The sequence below is a fragment of the Rhipicephalus sanguineus genome, chromosome 1, assembly GCF_013339695.2.
Source record: "Rhipicephalus sanguineus isolate Rsan-2018 chromosome 1, BIME_Rsan_1.4, whole genome shotgun sequence".
Classification (NCBI taxonomy): Eukaryota; Metazoa; Arthropoda; class Arachnida; order Ixodida; family Ixodidae; genus Rhipicephalus; species Rhipicephalus sanguineus.
The window spans coordinates 27,528,077-27,550,137 of NC_051176.1; the positions used below are offsets into that span (position 1 = coordinate 27,528,077).

The window sequence follows — 22,061 nt, forward strand, 5'->3', positions numbered from 1 at the left end:
GCCACACCTTGCAGCATGATAATTCCAGTGCGCAAAGTAATACGGCCGGCTGGCACACGGTGCGCATTTGCTATCGCAATCGAGCACGATGGGGGCCGTGTTTTTCGATCGCGATTGGCACCTTTGTGCAAGCTGGATAACGGAGTCAATCGTCGACAATTCTCATCCCGATGGGGTTCGGTGGCGATCGAAAATGCACCGTGTGACAACCTTAGAAAATTCGCGCAATGAGAAGCAAGAGATACTTATTAAAATCGTGCCGCAGACGAACTCACGTGAAATGTTCTACAACTTACCCCATCCGTGACCACCCTTTGGGAGCAAAAGTACCGCGGCCTGTATGGTACATCGTGCCCATTTTGCGACGCCCCAATCCAGGATGTAACTGTCACATACTTATTGTGGACTTGCACGGGTCTACAATTAAGCCGTCGTCGTCACTTACGGGCAACCGGCCTCAGGCCTCGCCGACCACCCGACCTTAACCGCTGGATTAGTGGACCTCAGCACCGCCCATTACTGGACTTTATACACGACGCAAATTTGTATGTGTATCTCTAAATCAATAATTATTATGCCTTAGGGCAGACTTTCGAAGATAGAAAAAAAACCTGTGAATGAGGTGCATATGGCTCTCGTGCGTTTGTCTCCAATCATACGAGAAAGGTATGAAGCAATCATGAAGCTCTAAGCATGCTGGACTGCTTCTTCCCACAAAGCCGAGAAACCGCTTATGTCGTGCTTCAATGGGCTTTGTGTACTAAACAGGAGTGTGAATTTGCCCATGCTTGTCGTGTCAATCGAAGCCCGTTTTTAGATGCAAACCTACAGTGAATGAGGTTGCACGCATTTTTTGCAGCAGAAATATGTTTCTTTGCGGCAAGCATGCGCTAAAGCCCATTTGATGCTTAGTTTCAATTCGACGCAAAATGATTCGTTACCTTTTACGAAAGAAGCGTGCTCGACCCCCGTGGTTTGCATATCGGTGGCCATAGCAGACGACGCCAGCAGTCAGGGCGTTGTCTAACGCTTTATGAGGAACGTGACATTTTTTTTTTTTTTTCTGAGCAGTTATTTAGCATTTCGTAGAGTCAGTGACCAAGCCGCAGCAGTGTTTTACTGTTTTCTTTAAAGTGAAGTAGAACAATAATAATAAAAAAAGGAGACGCGAAAGCGGCTGGCAGAGCAATCCAACCTTGCACGTCACCTCCGCATGGCGGCGCACCGTTATGTCCTCGCGCCCATATTAGGCGCGATGAAAATAAGTGGCAAAATGAGGGTACTTACGGTTACATGGGGGTCAGAGCGGGTCAAGGCGGACAATGTGAATAAGAGACGAGTACCGAGGGAGTTTGAACAAAATGTCAGCTAACCCATTTGGAAGAAGGCCTTTGCCTCGTGTCATTTCTGAATTGGGGATTCCACAAACACATCGATGCTGATCTTGACTGAAATCTGGACGCCGATTCCGAAATATTGAGCTTTCGTTCCACGGTGACGTTTAAATTCACATTGACCGCATCGGGTGCCTCACAAAAAGAACGCGTGAGAGCAGTCACGTATGCGTAGCTCATGAACATACATATTAAGAAAAAACTATATGGGACAAAGTCATCTGCGGGTCGGGCCGCGTGTCTGAAACCCCTGCTTTAGAGGATTGTCTGAAAAGGTGTATACAGTGCCTGATTTTGTTCTTAAGTTTTACGGCCGGGTGCTGTGTTACAATGCTTATATATATATATATATATATATACTTGTCACGTGCTTTATTCACGCCCAAACGTGAAGGAACGACGAGGAACGTCAAGGGTCCAAAATCGCGTGGCTACCACTGCCGCTGTGGCTTGCTTTCTTGGCTGCTTCGTCGTCGTCTCGTATTGTTCACGACTATATATATATATATATATATATATATATATATATATATATATATATATATATATATATATATATATACCTGGTCAAAATCGTCAAATATATGTGGTCATGACATTGGCTCCAGTGGTTCAAAACAAGATCGTAAGAGGAGCACAAATGAGTAAACTGCACAGACCCGCACAGCATTGCGCTTCACGCGTGCAAACTATACATCTATAGTCGCTACAGCACTTTTGAAGCTGCTTAGGACAAAATTAAGGAACTCCCCCCACACCTCATTCGCTGCTCAAGTTAAGAAAGAAGGAAGGATCTCCAGTGGCGACGCATTCGAGAAAATCGGCACGCCAATTCTTGTCGGCGAGACTTAGGTGAACGCTCACGCGCGCGCGATCACAGCTGCAATTATGAGGCAGCAGCGAGCGGGCAATTTTCGCTGCGCGGACCCGAGCAGCGACCGGCATCAGGCGAGCGAAATACTCCTCCTGCCGGAGGCGACCATTCGGCTCCCATCCGTGCCTCCAGCAAGGACGAGAGGTTGAAAGGGCCGCAATCGGAGGATGCTGGCTCGAACACTCTGCGCGAGCGGGGAGAAACTGCTGCGCCCGTTCGGTCAGAGCGCGGTGAAGGTTCAGACACGCGCCAGCCGGGTCGCCAAAGTGTTTCCGCCGCGTGAAAGCGTTGCACGCGCGCAATGCGGCCGCGTTGCGAGTATAAAAGATGCTGCAGCGTCCCCGATTCTTCCCACTTGAGATGCAAATTTCGACCCCGCAGGTGAAATAAAGACTGTAAAATGACGTCGGACAAGTCGCAAGCCGAGGACGGTAAAGAGACGATTCTCAACGCGTCCACAACTCGACAGAAGCTCCCGCGTCGAGAAACTCAAATCAGCGCAAACAAAATAAGAACCAGTGCCCGAAAAACGCTGGAGTGGTTCCGGTCGGGGATATATGGTTGATCATTCGCGTTGCATTTATTTATGTCATACGTATCCTGCGGACACGCGCTCCATGCAGGATGGGCAAGATTATGCAAAAGAAAAACATAAGGACACAAACAGTGCGAATGACAGGACGTCAAGCGATTCTGGTCACCAGTGTCGATCAGCGGAATACGAGCCAAAAGGAGCAACGACGAGAGGCGTTATCCTGGCCACCTTGCTTTGCGCCGAAAGGTAAAGTGTTGCGTCACTAAACGTGCGTTGAGATGCAGACGATGTCAGCTATAATCGACCAGTTGTCAAAGAGAAACACCATTTCCTCACATTAGCAAATTACTCTTTCCGAATTCCAATGTCCCCACGCTTGCCGTGTGAGAAGACGCTTGGTATATGGGAGAAAACGCGGTAGGCCTTTAAATTCCCGCACCAAACGCCGTGACGTCATAGACGGCGTCTACTAGCCCTACGTAGTTCCCATTCTGCAGAAATGAAATACGTTGACCTTCGAGGGTGTCAGAGACTTCACATACAAAGTTTCAGGAAATTTCGTAGAGCCAAATCGCCAACGTACGAAAAATGTACTTTGAAATTCGTTACGTTACACGCGGTGATATCGGCGCGAAATTTAAAAATGAAACCGACCTTCTTTTTTCCCCTCTCTATTCGTATGTGTAACGACATTAGTGTTCTCGGAATACAATTTATCAATCCAAACCGATTGAGCGTCCCTTCAAGAGGCCAAAACCGCGTGTCCGTCTGAACGGCATGCATGAAGCAGCGAACGCGTGCAAAAGAAAGCGCCAGCAGCGGCAATTTCCAACGGTCGAACAGATCAAGGAGCACACCGGAGAGGCCAGACGCCGAAGGCTCGCTCTCGGTTCGACCACCGGAAGTCACCTCCCACCGGATGACACGCACTCGTCCTTTTCTTTCGGCGATCGACCGAGGACACTTGGACGGCGTCGAAATCGTCACGCTGTTGTCAGTTGCTTGTGTTTACTGATCGAACGATTGATTAACCACATCTGCCAAGTTAAACTTTCCATATAACGCGCGCGTCTACACGCTGTATAGGGAACCCAAGCTCAAGTTTGGGCGCGACCCTCGCGCGGCTGAGCTATGCGTTGCCGGGGACAGACGCTGCCCGCGAAGGCGGTTTGTCGCCGGATTTGCCAAGCACACGTTCGGCACTGCCAGACACAGCTACATTGCGCACTCCGAAAGCGCGGGAGTGGCAGTGTTGTGGCCGTGGATGCCCCCATTTGCGATAAGAGCAGTGGCGCCACTCGACGTTGCTTTGGAAGCCTATTGAAGTGATCCGGGCTAAGTTTGACCGCGCGAGGTCGTGGGGCGGCAGAATGTGCGCAGAACATAAGTAGCTTTGCAATGTATCCGCCCCTCATCGGAACACACGCCTCGCAGTAGCAGGGAGTCAGTCACTGCTTTCGTGCCAAGCCGACGTCACACTTTCAGCTGGCTTGCCGTGCTGGGCATTACGAACCGTTATAGGAAGGTGTAATGACATCCACTGCACCGTGACACGAACCTCGCCCGTGTACGCCTCCGGAAGGACTCTGAAATGTTCACTTAAAGGGACACTAAAGGCAAACAGCATTTTTGTCAGAATGAAAGGTCAATGCTTGAGAACCTCTAAAACGTCGGTACTATGCACATAAACGCTTTAGTAATCGAGAAATTAAGGGTACTGTAGCACACGATTTGCGCCACTATAGTGCTCGATAGGATAGAAAGTCCTCAGCACAACTAATCACTATAATACTCGAAATACTCAAGGTGAAAAACAATATTGCAGTGAATTACAATACAGAATAAAATGCAACTTGTACGTTTAAGTTTGATTCGCGGAAACTAGAACTTGACCTCGAGAACGGCGCAAGCTGCTTTTTCGCCGGGCTGTGCCCCGCAGCGCCGGCTGCCTGGCAGAAAAAGGCCGGCATCCTTTCTCGGAGGCGGGCGGTTTGAATTTGCGCTAACGATATGCCGACCACTAATACCCTAGTTACACGGGCACGCTAACCTCAGTTACGACGGGCCTCAATTAACCGGAGTAAACTATAGTTAGTGCCAACTGGGGTTGGCACATGTTACACGCGGAAAGTTGTCCTTAGTTTGGGTCGCTGAAGCAGGTCACGTGACACTAAGTTTCGCGATTAAAATATAAACGTTTAGCTGGTTTTTATCAAAAATACTGACAAATACAACGTATTTCAGTTAAAATAATTCCTTCCTCTTTGCATCTGCAGTCCCCGAGCGTATTTCATCAAGTGTTCTGACAAGGTTTGGCTTAATAAGGGCTAGTCTCGCAACTGTGGGCGAAGTCAACTTACGGTCGGTGCGAAAGCCAAGACAATCTGTCGCTTGATACGTTTGGTATCGCCGTGTTTGGTGCGTGGTTTGTTTTGACGGGCTGTATCGCGTGTCAACGCTTCTGTTCTTGAGAAAGGCCAGTTTATTTGCTTTTGGGAAGACGTTTCAGCCTCCAGTGGAGCCACGCTGCCTTCAACCACCGACTTGTGTGCCGCCATTTTGTTAGTTAGGTTCCTTAACTGAGGTGGTCAACCTTAGTTCGGAGCAACCACGGTTAGTGGGATAACTGCGGTTAGGCTTTCCGTCTAACTGGATGCAACTGCGGTTTAATGGAACTAAGGTTTGCCGCAACTGAGGTTAACGTGCCAGTGTAACAAGGGTATAATACCCGTGCCACACGGGAACAGAAACTGACATTCGGTAGTGAAGGCATTCAGTTCCCGAATGACATTTTTTTCGTCGGAGCTGCTACACGTCCAAACTGAATGACATTTGACTTGATGATGTCGATCGCAGCATCTTCTGTAGTGAGCAAGTGTTGAGTAGTAATAAAAAAATAAACATGCGTTTACAAGCTTCACATACCTCCGAGAATAATTAAATGTAGAAACAAGCATATTACGCTGCCGTAAGCTTTAGTTCGTTGCTTTGTTTCACGACGTTGCCGGCGACCGTAGCAACCTAAGCCACGCTAGTCAGATTCACAGCGTAAAAAGAAAATGGCGCCTGTCGCATCCAGAATAAAGCGTTTGAAGCGCTTGTTTAAGGAATTAGTGTAAATAAAAGACGTGAAAACTTCATTTTCAGCTGAATAGGATGTCGTTTTATATAACTTCGGTATACCGCACTTCGTCAGCTGTGCCGTCGAGAGTATGCATTTCTCAGTCGAATGAGTTCTGGCGATGGCATTCGGTGACGAATGGCATTTGGGCGAAGGCCATTTCGTTCGTCCGTGTGGCACCGCGCGAATGGCATTAAATCTGAAGGCATTAGGAGGTAAATGCCATTTTCTGTGCCCGTCCTTGTCACGAAACAACGACTACGAGGTTTTGCCGCTTCAATGCTCGCTTCACCGGTTCAGTCGCAATGCCGTTGCGTTAGAATTAGCTTAACCAACGCGGGGATGCTCAGATGATCACTGACAGGGAAAAGCTTCTTGGAGCACCAGAACACTCGTATGCATGTAAGCACAGATAAAGCTTAACACGTGTTACTTCTTTGTCGACACCGAGTAGACAGGGCACCGAGCCGGCCGCGTGTGTTCTGAAGCGCTGCAAAAAAAGGGTTCACACGATGCAACCACGCGTCAGCGCGCTCATTCTACACTGCAGCGCACGACCGGGTGGCGTCAGCCTTTACAGGCCCACTCTCAAGCTGTGCTCAGGTTAGTGAGGGCCCGATAGCTTAAAAAGCGCTGAGCGTGCTGGAATATGAAGCGCACAACAGGTCGCGTTTCATATTTTACTTCGCTATCTGGTGGCGTCGTAAGCATTCTTGCCGTGCGGTTCTGGACATGCCACTGAAGCGGGCACAGCAGCAGTGTTTCGCCCGCAACCAACCGGGCAAAAAAGCCGGCGCTCCCGTTCTTTGTGTGGAAAGGAGCAAGCGGATCTTCGCAAACCACTTTGCACCCAGACCGTACGGTCAAGTAAATGGGAGCCCGTGGAAAGCATGACTCAGCAACGCCCTCCAGCAACTGCCCCGTGCCGCATTGCATTCCGCGCCTGAGGCAGGAGGCGCCGCTCATCTTGCCGGCACCCCTCACCGTCTCGCGATCCCAAATTTTAGGTTTCTGCTTTTCAGAAAAGCAAAAGAGACGCCAAGAAGCAGACGAACTTGGCAGAAGAGAGAAAGGCTGGCACACAAGCACACGCCTCTTGTTGCTGGAGGCGCGGGAAGCGGCGTGCCTAAAAAGAAAAAACGCCGGCCGACAGACCTCGCCATCACTTGGCATTACCACATGGGAACAGTAAACTGAAAGCAAAATGTACTGCGTCTTGCGCATAAAACACGCGAAGGTAACAAGGCTCCCGACATGTGTAACATTGCTGAATCGAAACAATCAGAGACCGCTCGATGCAATGCCTACAACGTGGGCCGGGTCTCATACATATCCAATGGACGTGCCAATACAGCAGTGAATATCGCCATAGGACGCATTACTCTAGGGTCACCCAGTTTACGCAGAAACATGCAGCTCCGCGGAACCAATGACAACGGGCGAGATTAACACCGAAGGACACCTGTCTCGTCGCAAAGGATAAAAAATAAAACAAAAATACACACACAAGCCCGCTTCTTCCAAGGCTGCGCTTCTGAAAGTCAAACGATGACAACCGTTCGGATAGCGTTGGAGACGAGAGATGCCAGGGCTGTGGCGTTCTGTTATGCGCGCCGATGCACCGAGTGTGTCCGCCGCGTGGCTGCAACTCGCTGCGAACAGGGCTTCTTCCCTCGACAAGCCACGTATTGGCTTCGCACCAAAGGCCGGATTGGATCACCTGAAAGCGGCAAACTGAGCACGCGAACAAAGCGTAATAGACAAAAGTAAAACTATGAGTAAGCGGGGTAAAACCCAAGATCCCATTAACGAAGCAGGAAGTATAATACGCCTGCACTGCCAACCAACTGCCGTGTAGTTACTAGGCGCCATATCAATTACAGAGATCATACTCTACATGCATTGTGTGCTCTGGCTTCGTTTAAGTCTTTCGCAGCTATAATGAAGCAGAAAGTTTATGTTAAATAAACAAATGTTTGTGTGCCTTTTTTTTTTTTTAGACCATTGAGCTTTTTTTTTTCTGTAATTGAATAACGCAGGCATTAATTTCAATACTTCACAGATGGGAAAAGGCCCATGGTTACGCCATACGTGCACAAGGTTGCTCACAACCTTAACAGGTGCCTTTTGTGATCTCTGAAGTGCCTGTGCCCACGAATTTCTACTGCACCGAGGCCCTCCCCGCGACGCACGCAAGGCCGTTTGCCGCCTGCTCGGTTGGCGTGGTGTACGAGATCCCGCTTAGTTGCGGTAGGGTTTACATCGGCCAAACAGGCCGGTGCATAAACGACCGAATTAGGGAGCATGAACTTTCCGTGCAAGTGTGGGCCTAAGTTTTCCAGTGCATCCGTTCTTTGGAAGTGTAATAATACCCTAGCGCGTGGGATCACGGAAGCATACGACATTAAAAAGAAGGGATATGTGTGACACATGTGTTCTGGTGGTGAATTTAGTTTCTTCGAATATTTTCTTGATTGAGTCGTTTTTGTCATTCTTATCGCGTGTATTTTGACGAGCATGTGAGGCGATGTGCTATACCACTACATATATGTCGCTGGTGTTCTGAGAATAAAGTTAGTCGGGAGTGACGCCCTTTTGTGTTCTGTCTTAAATTCTTCCTCGATGGTACGCGTCTTTTTGTATTTCATCACTCAGTATGCACCAACAACCCGTTTCACTAAGACTCTTCGTTGTTGCTGGCATCACTTTCTGCTGAATCTGTCAGCTTAAAGCACTGGTCCTGCGTTCGTTAGTCGCATTTGTCCCTTCGCGCTACCATCAATCACTCGGCAAGTTCACTACTTTGGCACATCGGCGGTGCTCGTGGGCCATCTGATGCAAGCGCAAAAAAAGCAAAAAAACCTGTAGGAAACTTGTCATACCACACGAAAGGATTAGACGTACTTACACGACCAATGTTAACTGTAATATGGAGTGGTGACAGCAAACCACAAGGTCCAGAACAGGGACTTGCCGATTCGCAGATTAGGTAAGCAGCGATGAGCCCTTCTGAAGAGAGAGAGACGGAAACACGCTCGGTCATTGGGCAGGCGCAAGGTGAAGTTCGAGAGACCTATCGCCAGCGAACGTTGCGTGGAACGAATCTGTCGTTGGCCGCAGGCGCTTGAATGCGCTCGTTGCTAACACCTCAGCAGTGAGGAGACAACGCTCGCGGCGCTGTATAGGCGGCCCTGAGCCGGAGAGGGCGAAATCACCAGATCACGATAGAAAAGGGCAACTTACGATCGCAAACGGGTGGAAAGCATCGCTCGAGGCCCACGAGAGGTGGCTCGTTTGATGAGTACGAGGCAATTCTCCGGGGGCGCGCGATACGAGCGTACATATGACGAATGAAGCGACGTACACAATGCGTGAAAGATGCTGAACATACGCAAAACGCACCGCAACAGTAAACGAACTCGAGTATTTAAATGGTACCTGTAAAGCGTATAAACGAATGACCTACGTTTCACGACGAGCATTTCCTCATTCTTTTTTTAAGTATTTCTCGCTTTACAGAAACGAAAAATGGCTCGGTGACGCAGCGGTGATATAACTCTGCCGCTAACTCTAGCTTCAGCCGACGTAAACAGGGTTATGCACATTGCACATCCTGGCAACGCGATCAATGGCCGTACAAGCGCGTGCCTTATACGTTCCTCTAATCACTGCGGCGCATTTCCATGCGGACAGGAAAAAAAAAAGAAAAAAAAGGCGTTACCTCCCAATAGAAACAAACGCAAGATGGATGGAAGCCAGGCGAAAGCAATGGTCCCGTCCTCGACATCGACAACGTCCTCTTCTGGCACACAACCGCCAACACATCCAGCGACGAGACGTCACGCTATGCAGTACATAACACATACGCGGACTCTCGCGTCGTGAACCGGCGCGCTGTGACGCTGAAAGCACGACGTATGCAACGATGGCTCGAAAGCCACGCTGCTGCTCTTCGAAGGTTGCGTATCAATGTTGCCCGACAGGGACCTCGTTGAGCGAAAAGCGATGGCGCGACGTACAGTTGTCGCACCAGCGATTCGATGTATACACGCAGCGCCCAACGAACGAGGGCAAAAGACGCGAACACCGCTACGTTTGTCCCACTTTCGGCCTTCTCTGTTTTCGTTTTATCGTGTACGCAAGCCGTACCAAATCATGCACCGTACGAAGTTGCCGAAAGCGCCCATCTTGTTGCTAATGAGACGAGGTTAGCCGAATGTTAATGGAAACCTTGCTTCTATCAGCGTCCGGTTTACCAAGCATGTGACCCGTTTGATACCCCATATGCTCATGCAGAGGAAAGGGGGGAGTAACAAGGAAAAAAAAAGAAGGCAAAGTCAGCGAGCTTGCGTCCTGCTTCGGCGCTTGGAGTTATGTGCGGAATGGGAGCCAGTGACGAAGTGCACACTCCAAAACAAAAAAAAAAATATAGCATGATATCACCCCAGCGTCACAACGCAATGACACATACATGCAGTGAACTACCTCGCTTAATAATAATTTCTGGGTTTTTACGCACCACATGATTGAGGCACGCCGTAGTCAGGGAAACCGGATTAACTTTGACCACGTGAGGTTCTTTAATGTGCACCCAAATCTAAGTACACCGGCGTGCTTAGTAATCGATACAACTTGTAACGCCGACTGTGTTGTGTATTTTTCTTTGTCGTAAGAGCATTCCGTTTCGTTCCTCCTCGTCGCTTCATCGGAGCTGATCCGACTAAACCTCGGCCATTAAGGGGAGAGAGGAGGCAGCCGTCCCGAGCAAGTGGCCCACCCGCTTCTGTCGCACGTGCAGTGGCCGAAAGAAAGGAGAGCGCTATTAGGTTTCCCAGCACGCCCAGGCGCGGGGCCTGAACCGGCCGGCTCTTCCAGCGCCGGTTTCGATAATACGCCTCCCTGCTCCACTTTCTTCGCCTCGCACGAGCGGAGCGCCAAACTTGGAGAGAGAGAAGGGTGAGTCACCACAGGACTTGCCCTCTCGCGGCTGCGCGTCGATTAACGAAAGATACACGACATGCAGCGTGAATCGAGAAACTACAACAATATCGGAGGCGCAGTTCGGGCTTTTTTTAAAACTATAAGGCCGTATAACCGGGCAGTTCGCTCAGTATTCACCGACCGAATGACAGACCTCTGCGCAAAAGAAAAAGAAATAAATGCTTCCAAGGTCCAGGTTGTCGCGATACGCAGCAAGCTGATAGAGTTTCTTTTAAAGGGAGGTATTGCACGGAAAATCAGCCACGCTACATTGGCATGCGTTACAGAGAACAGAAGGAAAGGAAATGTCACATCGGTGAAATGAGGTCGGCCGATTACAGGATGCGTTCGAGCTCTTGCGACTATTCGGTTCGTCGGGCCTGCATAATTGTTCCGGTGCGCTAAACATACTAACGCCTTTACGAGCGTAAAAGGAGGTATTTCCTTCGGTAATAGCCTTTCTCCTCGTTTTGTCCATTCCATCAAGTCATGGCAAGATGGAAGAAATGGCTCGTAGTGTCACTTCGCACCAGATCGCAGAGCGAGCGAGTTAGTCGTGACGGCTGCGTGCGAATGGTTTCTCGGAGTACGTGCGTTGGCATACACGACACTGCAAGATAGTCAACACCAACATTCCAGTTTTTTCGGGGAAGCCGTTCACTACCATCATTACTGTAAAGGGGCGTTTATATAGCAGCCTTATCAGCTTCTTCGCTGACAGGAAACGATAAGCACTGTGCGGGTAGGCCGCTATGTCTTAACAGACGCAGGCAAGCTAACCCCGAGATGTATGGCTTTCGATAAAGGTAGAGCTTTCAATGTTACCTAAGCGAATTCTAAGAATGACAAATAATGTAGACCGCAATGAATATAATTCACGACGAGAGATTAGAACAGTTTATAGGGAAGCAAGTACAGCTCATTAATCTCTGGCGTTTTAAAGGGGCCCTTAAAGGGGCTTTTGCGACTGCCTTATTTAGCGCTGCAATGCGTGTAGTAATGAGTGGCAAAACGATTGCAAAAAGAATTACGAAAATTGGTGCACCAAAACTGATGTTATTCGTCTTCAAAGTTCAAAACTCGAGCAGACGACGACAAGAAACGTTCCCTTTCGCGCTTCACTCTCCCGCTGACGTCAAAGGCCGATTCCATACCGGAAGTCTCGCTTCATGGTGGCCTTCACACAGTGCCTTGCCACCGCTCTTTTTGACGGCGTTGCAACCATGGCTACGACGAACCACGTGCGTCGCCTAGCAGACGGTCCCACGGTTTGTCGTGTAGTGCACACGATGAGCCTGGGTGATCTAACAAACCTTGAGCGCGAGCTCTTGAGACGTAGCAATGTCCTGCATGTAGTGCCGTATCAGGACGCGACACTGTAAATTGGAAGCGCGTCGCTGAGCCCCGCGCAACGCGAGGACGGCTTCTAGGGCCCGGACGAAACGCTACCGCCCGATGACGCGGAAGGCATCGGTTGGTAAGCGTTTAGAATTTTTCTTTTTTCGTTGACAGCGTTGTGCCGAACTGAGCGTTGCTTTTTTCGCAGCTGCCGGTGTGGCCGATATCGCCCGATGCCGCAAAAAGCAAAACGCGGAAGAGTACCGTTTGATTACCATTCCCATCAGTTCCACAGCGTACCGAACGTCGTGTCCGTTGTTTTGAAAATACATCACTTAGAAAGAGAAGTGATTTGTTTCTGAGAAAGCATTAAAAAAAAATCCACGCATCTCCACGAAGTGAATCATGACGAGTGGGCGAAGCTCCGGGTATCGTATGGGTGAGTAACCGTACGTTACCTTAGCGTTGCCCCATATAATGTAAATTGAGGGACATAAAGCGACATAACGAGTCGACGACAAAGCTAGGTCCTAAGGTCCATAATGTCTACGTTGAAGTCGCCGACTAGCCCCGCCACGGTGGTCTAGTGGTTATGGCGCTCGGCTGCTGACCCGAAGGTCGCGGGATCGAATCCCGGCCGCGGCGGCTGCATTTTCGATGGAGGCGAAAATGTTTGAGGCCCGTGTACTTAGATTTAGGTGCACGTTAAAGAACCCCAGGTGGCCAAAATTTCCGGAGCCCTCCACTACGGCGTCTCTCATAATCATATTGTGGTTTTGGGACGTTAAACCCCAGATATTATTAGAAGTCGCCGACTAGTATAAAGGGTGTGTGCTTGTACGTGTTTTATATTGTTCTATCACAATTATGATTGATGTTCGTCTATTGTACACTTCTTTATTCACATACACACTATATGTTTCGACTATAGCAACGGTTTTCTATATACCGTGACAGTGGACAGTGACAGTCGACGACAAAGCTAGGTCCTAAGGGTCCATAATGTGTACGTTGAAGTCGCCGACTAGTAAAAAGGGCTTGTGCTTGTATACGCGTTTTATATCGTTCTGTCACAATTATGAGTGACATTAGTCTATCGTTAAACCTGATGTTTCGATTTTGCACGGTGCTGTGCCATGCGCACGGACGCCAAACGGACGGGCAAGTCTCGGCCTTAAAGGACCCCTGACACCGAATTAAACTCGAGATGCTTGTGTTGTTTGATAGTCCTGCATGCGGGGACACTTCTGACCGATTATGAGTGACGAGCGTTGCCTTTAAGATATTTTAATTTGGTTTTAAAGTAAGCCTGAGTGCTCATCCGAATTTTGAACTCCTATCAACATAACCACTAGTATGACGTAGACGTAGGCCCCTTGTGACGTTTATGGCTCAGAGGTAAAGCAAGTGTTGTCGACGTCACAGACAGAAATATGCGCGGTGCATGCACTGTGGTATATTGCGAAGCATGTTTGCTTTCCCACCTTCTCCTTCTTCGGTACGTGTCGGCAGGCAGCGTGAGCTCTCCGTGTGTGTGTTCTCCAACTGGCAGTTCAACAAGCGCGTGGCTGACGTCACCCAATACTGAGCGCACGTCATCACGCGTGCCCCGAGGCGCGACTGCCGCGGCGCGGCGCTAGTTTCTTATCCTCTTTCGGCGCGCGTTTTGAACCTACACTAAAAATGACCACAATTAACGCTGCTAGGATTATTTAGACATCACGTTGGAGGATTTACGGTGTCATTCCGTGATTACAAGACATAGACCTACTTATTACAACATAAATGTCACAAACAAGAAATCGGCTGTCAGGGGCCCTTTAAGTGCATACTTCGCCCCTAAAAGGGGTTTTAATCTTTTTATGGCTCAGTTATGCGGCCTAGCTAACACAATATGAATATTGCGCGGTACTTGTCGCGTCAAGCCGATGAAAACGCACGGCCTTTGTCGTCACTGCCACCAGGACAAAACGTCACTGCCCACAACAGAAATAGCCGATGTGTGTCGCTGTAGTCCGAAATCAAGGTAGTTTATCCGGTGAAATAAAATTATAACGGCTTCGTTTTCTGCGACGCCACTTGCGCAACGATGTCGGCGCATTACACAGTACCAGAACAAGCGTTGAAAACGACATGCTTAATTTGTGTCGCAGGACCCCTTTAAATGCAAAAACCACTTTACGATTATGAGGAACGCCGTAGCGTTCCTCATCTATCTATCTATCTATCTATCTCTATCTATATCTATCTATCTATCTATCTATCTATCTATCTATCTATCTGTCTGTCTGTCTGTCTGTCTGTCTGTCTATCTATCTATCTATCTATCTCTCTATCTATCTCTCTGTCTATCTATCTAGCCGCCTACGTCTGGGCGCTCTCGTGATCGCCTCCTTAAGTTGGCGTAGACCAAAATTGCCATGGGAGGTTAAGAGGGTTTGACGAATATCACTGTCTGGTCATGACATGAATAATGTGAAAATCCTGTCGCGTACGTAGTCAAACCCTTTCCTCCAGACACGTGTGGCACGTACCCGTATACCACGGCCCGCAGTATGCGGGTATGCGCCACAGGTGATTGACAGTTTATATCTACCCAGGAACGGCGAGAACAGACATTGGTAATTTAAAAATGCGAGAGCGTTAAGATGCACCGACGCCGGCAGCATTGACCCCCGACAACAGCAAAGAATAAAAATCAGGATCCCAGCGGGAATCGAACCCAAGCATTCTGCGTGGCAGCCAGGTGTCTTACCACAGAGCCACGTGCGCCACGTCTTGAAACTGCTTTGGAAAAATAGGCAGGCAGTGTCGGTGCAGCGTCAATTGTGTTTGCGGTGCTGGCTATTTAATTGTGTAAGAAAGCAATATACACATTACTGATACAGGCGGCAGGTTAACGTCTATTGTGGTTTCAGCGTTGGCTCCACATCATCGCACCGTAAAGTGCACTTCATTTCGATAATGCTGACGTCTGTGCTCTAGTGCGAGTGCTGACGTCAGACCATAAGTTACCCTTGAAACGCCAGTGTAGTCGACGTTCCTGGTAAAGCCACGCTGCGCGCACAACTTCTACGCTTACGAAAACACGTCGATCCATCTCGTAACGCTTGGCTCAAAGCAAACAATTCAGTATAGACAACTACTCGCTGATTGCTTCGCATAAAACCGGCTCCCACAAGGCGTCGGATCTGCCCAATTTTTTCTCTCTAAAGTCTCAACAGCTCAACGGGTTATTAGAGACGGCACACAGTGGAGTGCTGCGGCTTTAATTTAGCTAACGTGAGGTTATTTAATGCACGCGTAAATCCAACTGCACGCGCGTTCTCGCATTCCGCCCAAATCAGAAGGCGGCTGGGAATCGAACCCGTGACATCGCGCTCCGCTGCACGAGCATCATGGCCACTGATTCATATCAGACATTCTGAATATTCGAACGCGACTTGGAAAAATAAAAGGTAACCGCAGCTGTGAAATTTTCTGGAAAGCGACGCTTAAGGATTCGACAAAATAAAGTGCGACACTGAAACAATAGAATGTTAACGCAGAAGGCACTGAACTCGCAGGTATACGTGCTTACGATGTCTGGAGTAATCGTGCATGCAGCTGCTAAACCGATGAGCTTTGATCATTCGAGCACGCGTGCCGTTCCGCAGGCTGCTCGCTCACGCGTAAGACAAAGAAAATGCCGCATGCGTCTGAGTCACGACACGTAAACCGTCCGCCCGTCAGTGCCGAGAAATCAGGCGCGCCGCTGACTAAGCGATATCCCGGTTCATCAAGGCTCTCGGTCCATATAGCGTTGAATGCATAAACAAATCGCTTTGAGATTACCACGCGTCGGCTGCTCGCCTCGCACAAAGAATTCGCCGGTGGATGACGAGCTCGTCACCGGCCCCTAATCGATCGAACGCTCGTCGAATAACAAGAGCTTTTCAATATCTCCACAGTACACCTCACCATTGTGCTACGAGCGTTTCAATGAAACAGTCTTATATATCGATGACTGAGACAAAACGCACGTTTTCGACTCGAATTAATTCTGCGCAATGAATGGAAGTCCGGCATTCCCGGAATAGCATTATCATACTATGCCCAGAGCTGTGTCCGAACGAAGACTATGTGTGCACTGAGCCCACAATTATTGTCAGTATTTGAAGGTTAGCGCCAAGTGTGCTAGGTGCACCCTAGTCCAGTGCTTTGCTGCAAGTACTTGGGATATGCTTATTTCCGTTGTTATTCCGGCTTCAGAATCCAATGCTCCTGATGCGCCGTGTAATCGCGAAAGTGCAGTACCGCTGCGTTCTTGCGCTGTCGCGTGTTTCAAGCAAGTGAACAGGAACTGACGACAAAGGTGTCGGCGAAATGCCATTCATCAAAGTTCAAATGAACCACAGAACGTGCTGATCAATTTGAACCGCGATATGGGGCTGTGGCGCCGCTATATATACACATTCAGGCGTCGTTAAAGAAGAAGAAAAAAAAAAAGGAATAAGTAAATCAGAAGGTTATGTGGAAAAAGGAGAAAGTGAGACGTAGCCAAATTGGCAGGCACGCGAACCGGAAGCAGGGAAGCGCATCAAATATTAGCGATATTCCGCAACGTCCTGATACTATCGAACATCACCGCGACGGATTCCAGCTGGGCGAATACGCACGATACGGCAAAGCAGGCACCGGCTCTGTCTAGTAGTTCCGACGCGACTGGAAGGGGCGGGGGTGGTGGGGGGGGGGGGGGGGCGGCTAGATGGGTAAACGCCACGAAAAAGCACATGCCCAATACGACAGTATATAAGAATAACAGAACAGCACATTCGCGTCCCAAACAGAGCATGCAACACTCACGAGTCGGTCACCGATAAAGCTTCGCGTCGAATACGCTAATCGCTGCTTGGCTATGCATCGTGACCGCGCTCTTTCGGCCAACTCATAAAAAATTCATCCGACGAATGATTTTTCTTCCTTCCTTCCTTTTCCTCTCCCCCCGTATAGGATACATCACGAACAATACCCAGCGCCGGCAGTGGAAACGCATGGCTGACAATAGACGGAACAGAATCGGAACACGCCATGTTCTTTCTGCTTTTCGCGATTATTTTCGTAACACGGGTGATCGCGTTCTATTGCCAGATTGGGTGATTATACGTATGAAAGGGGACAATCACTCGATCGAAGACCACCGCTTGCAGGCTGCTCGCCCGCGACTACATTTTACACGATTGGCAGCAAAGAGCGGCTGCGCACCGGCACTACCGATCGAAAACTCGTACCCGCTAAAAGCGTGGCCCATGCGCCACCGGTGAAACCCCGGCATCGTCAACAGCCTGCGCCGCTTCCGAGGAATTTTCAGCGTGGATAAGGTAATTACCTAAACGCGAAAAGGTGTGGCAGTGGGCATAGAGCAGCTATAGGGGCTAGTTGGTCGCACGTCTTGGGGGTAATCGCGCTTTCTTAACGTACAGCAACGGACTGAATACACCACAAACGCAGAGTCGTTAGACTGCGCTCTGTGTTTGTGGTGCATTCAGTCTGTTCCCGTACGTTAAGAAAGCGCGATTACCCCCAAGTTGGCATAGAAACACGAACGTGCCTTTAGTATACCTGCATCGTGTGCAGTGCACTTCGGGCTTCTAAGGGCACGCGGATAAATGGCGTGAACAGCGGTCCTTTGCTTGCGGCTCGATGACACACTGGTATAAACGAACGGCAAGACAGGACCGCATCACCCCTGCCTTAAAGGGACACTAAAGAGAAACAATGAATCGGTTTAGGTCGATGAATTGTGCTCTGGGAACTCTAATGCCGTTAATTTCGCTTTCATTGGTTTATTAATAAAGGAGAAAATCAAGTTGAAAGTATCATTTTTAAATTTCGCGCCGAAATCTCCCCGCGTGACGTCACGGACTTCAATGTGTACTTATCGTATATTTGGCGCCATTCGCTCAGCAAAATTACCCCAAACTTGGTATGTTAAGTCTATGGCCCCCTCAGAGGAAATGTACTTCATTTTTACCGATTAGGAACTACGTAGTCCCAGCAGGTGCCGTCAAAACATGTGACGTCACGGCGAATGGTGCGGAAACGTCAAGGTGGTGTCGCCACCCACATTTTGTTTTTGCGCGTTTTCTCGCTTACTAAGCGTCTTCTCGCAGCAAGCGTGGTGTTTATGGTATCGTGAAAGAGTACTTTACTAATATGAGAAAAATCGTTTTGCTCTTTAGTGTCCCTTTAAAAGGTGGCCGTACCGATGTATCTGGACGTTAGCGGAATGACTGCTTTTAACGGCACGAACTTTTCAAACAGGCCTTGCAGAAAAATACAAAAGTAACGAAAAGAAGCAAGACCGTACTCAGCAAAAACGCGAGAAGAAGCCCTGGAGTTCGGAAGTGGGGTCCGAAAACCGCGAGGAGGAAACCCTTTCCCCAACTGGGACGGAGTGCCGGCGACTCGGAACGGAGGTAGATGCGACCAAAATACTGAGCAAAGAAGACGCTTTTAGTATTAATTTTGTTGTTTCCTTGTTACTAAAGCTTTCTCGTACGACCTTCTGATGAGTTTCCGTCGACAAGGCGTAATGAACAGAACTTACGACAGGCATCACAATCGCTGACCAATCTGCTCTCGCGATGGAAAGCTCCTTACAACCCCAAAACTTACACGAGTAACTTCGAGAATAGTTAGCAGGAAAAGTGCCTCTTGCAACGGCTCCCGATAATCCTAGCGCAGTTACTGATAGAGGTAGTTCAGCATCGATTCACCGAATTCAAAAGCGCTTGCAGGAGGAGGATAGCACGGGGTGAAAAGACACTCCCTCAAGATAAGTCTTCAAACTCGTTATCGGTAATCGTTCATATGAAACAAGCAAAGCCACGCAGGGTTCATTAGGGTAGTTTAGATGAGCTCGTAGCTAGATGCGGGTTACGCACGCGCCTCGAAAACGAACCAAACTGCTGCAGCGCACGCTCGCTGGGTGCATGGAGAAGAGGCCGGGATTATATTTAGAAGCCCGGTAACGTTAATTACCGAACACACGCGGCATCAGATATCGACGTTCCACGGCAGCGCATGCCTCCAGCGGGCCCCTCCCAAAACCAAGCGGAGCCGAAACATCGTCATTACCGCAGCCTAGGGGTCGTGTCTCTGTCAGGTGATCCACAACAGACAACGACGCAATGTAGCCGGTCGCTGCCATCTGACGCGAACCGGCAGCGCGGTTCAAACGACGGCGAAACGCGAGAGGTGAGGCCACACAGGTTGGCCTCGCTCGAACAGCAGCACCGCTTCCTAGTAGGCCGCCGTCGCTGCAGCTCGAGCCAGCTATTGAGGCCAAGAGACAGCGCGGCCCACAAGGTATGCTGCTGCTCGACCATCGATGTTTAAGAGGTGAAAAAAGAGATGCAAACACGACGCCAGCACTCCTGGGACTCTTCTAGCACACGCTGCCCACAAGGCAAACGCAAGGACGTGCGAGATCGCGTTGGAATATCATGAATACCAAGCAAGTGGGCGACGACGTACGCGGAACCACCGACTGCACAGCAAAAAAGAGGCTCAGTGCCGAGCAAGTTTGTCGACGACATCGGCTTCATTTTCCCTCCGGGCGCCAGCGGCGAGCCCACGAGTCGGTCAAGGCGGGCGCCGATCGGCGCTTTTTATAGGGACCGGCACCACGGTTCTCACAAGGGACACAGAATCCGGGGGTGGCGGAGACTGGGGGTCCGCCACGGAAGGCGACACCCAGTCTCCCCCACAAGAGCTGTCAACATCCCGCCGTGCGAACGAGGCACGAAACACTGACACAGAACTAGCAGGGTCGCCTTACCTGCGCCGAAAATCCGGATGGAGAATCTGTTCATTGTGGTGGTCGCAGTGCAGCGCGCGTGGTCATTATAACACAGCCTCCTCGATGCACTATGCGTCTCCGATGCCGACTGACTGTCACCTCACGAAGCTGCCGCTCGTCCAACGCATGCTTCCCGCGGTCGTTTGAGTGTCTATCACCCGGCAACGCAGAGTGGTCACGGGCAACGCACACACAGGCCGACCACTCACTGAAACACCGACGCCACGACTCGCGAAGGGAAGGCGACAGCGCTCGCAGCACAACGAACGCCGAGCTCAGCCACACCTGCCACGCTCGCCGCGCCGCGATCCCCGCACAGCCGACACAACCGGCCCGACCAAAAGTTTTCTTCGCCAAGCGAGGTGGCGCCAACGTCGGCAGGTGGCGGTACAGGCGTGCCCTTCTGTGTTTTTTTTTTTTTTTTTGCTTTTGCCGGCCGGCTTTTTTGCTGTGCGCGTTGCCAGCGTTTTGGCGTTGCTAGCACGGTGCGAGCGAGGAGCGGTTCCCCACGTGACCGGTGAGGAGGAAAGGCTCAGGAATGTGGGTTGAACCGCGGCGAAACCTGCACGGCGCGCACCAGCGACCTGCCTATGCAAGTTGCGGCCGCGTCACGAAGTGCGCGGGGTGGCCTGCCGGCAGCGGAGTGCTGACGATGCGCTCGAAAAGACGAGCCGCCGGCGCTCGTCGGAGGGGGGGGGGGGGGGGGGGGCTCCCGGTTTTGTCTTTATTTCCCAGGCGTAGCGCGGGCCGGCATCCTTGCAAACTCGGACAAGTGGCCCGAGGCGTTACGTGCGCTACGCGAATCGCACTTAGTGTGTCCTAATGCCGCCGCGCAGAAGAAGCGCGTGCAGTGTTTGTTTGTATGCGTGCGCTCCTGCCCTCCGTCACGTCCGTGTAGCTCGGTCTCACGCATTCGGTGGTGCGGGATTTGGTTTCCGGAGCACTAGCTCCTTTATAAAGGCTATATATATATATATATATAAAATAGCAGTTGGCCTGACCGCGAGACAATAGCAACAAATAAGTTACTATTACCTGCGAGAGGCCTTCAGAACCGCAGTAATTGTACACCTTTTCGTACTCTCGGTTTATTTGTACATACACTTGTCTCTCTGCTTGCTCTTATATTTACTAACTTCCCGGAGTTTGAAACATCATTGTAGGAGCACAGATTTCACCTACCGCCCTCTCTCGGTGACTCAGTGCAATGCTTGGTCGACTATTTCTTCAGACAATATTTTTTTTTATTTTTTCAGCGCCTACGCAGCCAGTTCTCAATATAAACTTATGACATTTTGTCGTTGTTGAAATTCCCAATACGGAGGCTGCACACACTGTAAAAAGGGTACTTACGAACTTTCTATGGCAATTAGTGGGAAAACGTAGGAAGTGCGCATAAGTTAGGCCACCTCAGTCCCACATATTTGAGCTGAGCGAGAGAAAATGTAAACACCTTAATCGTGCAAGCTATGCTGATTTAGGATCTGTTCTAAGAATCCGAAGGTGCCATCAAACGCTGTACTTGGCGTGGTCCGTAGTACAAAAGCTTTCCCCTCACATTGCCACAAGAAAAAGAAAGCCGGCAGATCCCACGCATTGTGGCAATCGATGTAACGCGAAGCAGCCAGCAAAGAGCTGCATACATCGTCTTGCATGTCGTTGAGGAAAATGCGTGCCATGGTTTTCATGTTAACTCCTATTATTTATGTTCGTCACATAGTAACGTCGCGCAACACTAACTTCGGGGTCGATCAAACTAGAGAAACGGCCGCCAGCGCCCCATGAGCGTGGCACGCAAGCCATGCTGTACATGACACACGTGTCATGACTTTCATGTTAACTCGTGTTATTTATGTTCCTCACACGGTCACGTCGCAAGATACCAATTTTGGTGTATATCAAGCTAGCGAAACGGCCGCCAGCACCCCATGAGCGTGGCACGTAAGTCATGCTGTACATAACATGCGTGTCTTGAT

The 22,061-nt window shown here is 49.8% G+C and overlaps 1 protein-coding gene across 1 annotated transcript in view; it reads right to left on the minus strand.

Annotated features, from left to right (window-relative positions):
* Window positions 1-20,425, minus strand: part of LOC119406482 (protein crumbs-like) — a 286,551-nt gene extending 266,126 nt beyond the window's left edge. The window contains exon 1 of the mRNA XM_037673508.2: window positions 20,065-20,425. Coding sequence (XP_037529436.1) covers window positions 20,065-20,098 — 34 coding nt within the window. The 5' untranslated portion in view covers window positions 20,099-20,425. The remainder of the gene's footprint in view (window positions 1-20,064) is intronic.
* Between the last annotated feature and the right edge of the window lie 1,636 nt (window positions 20,426-22,061).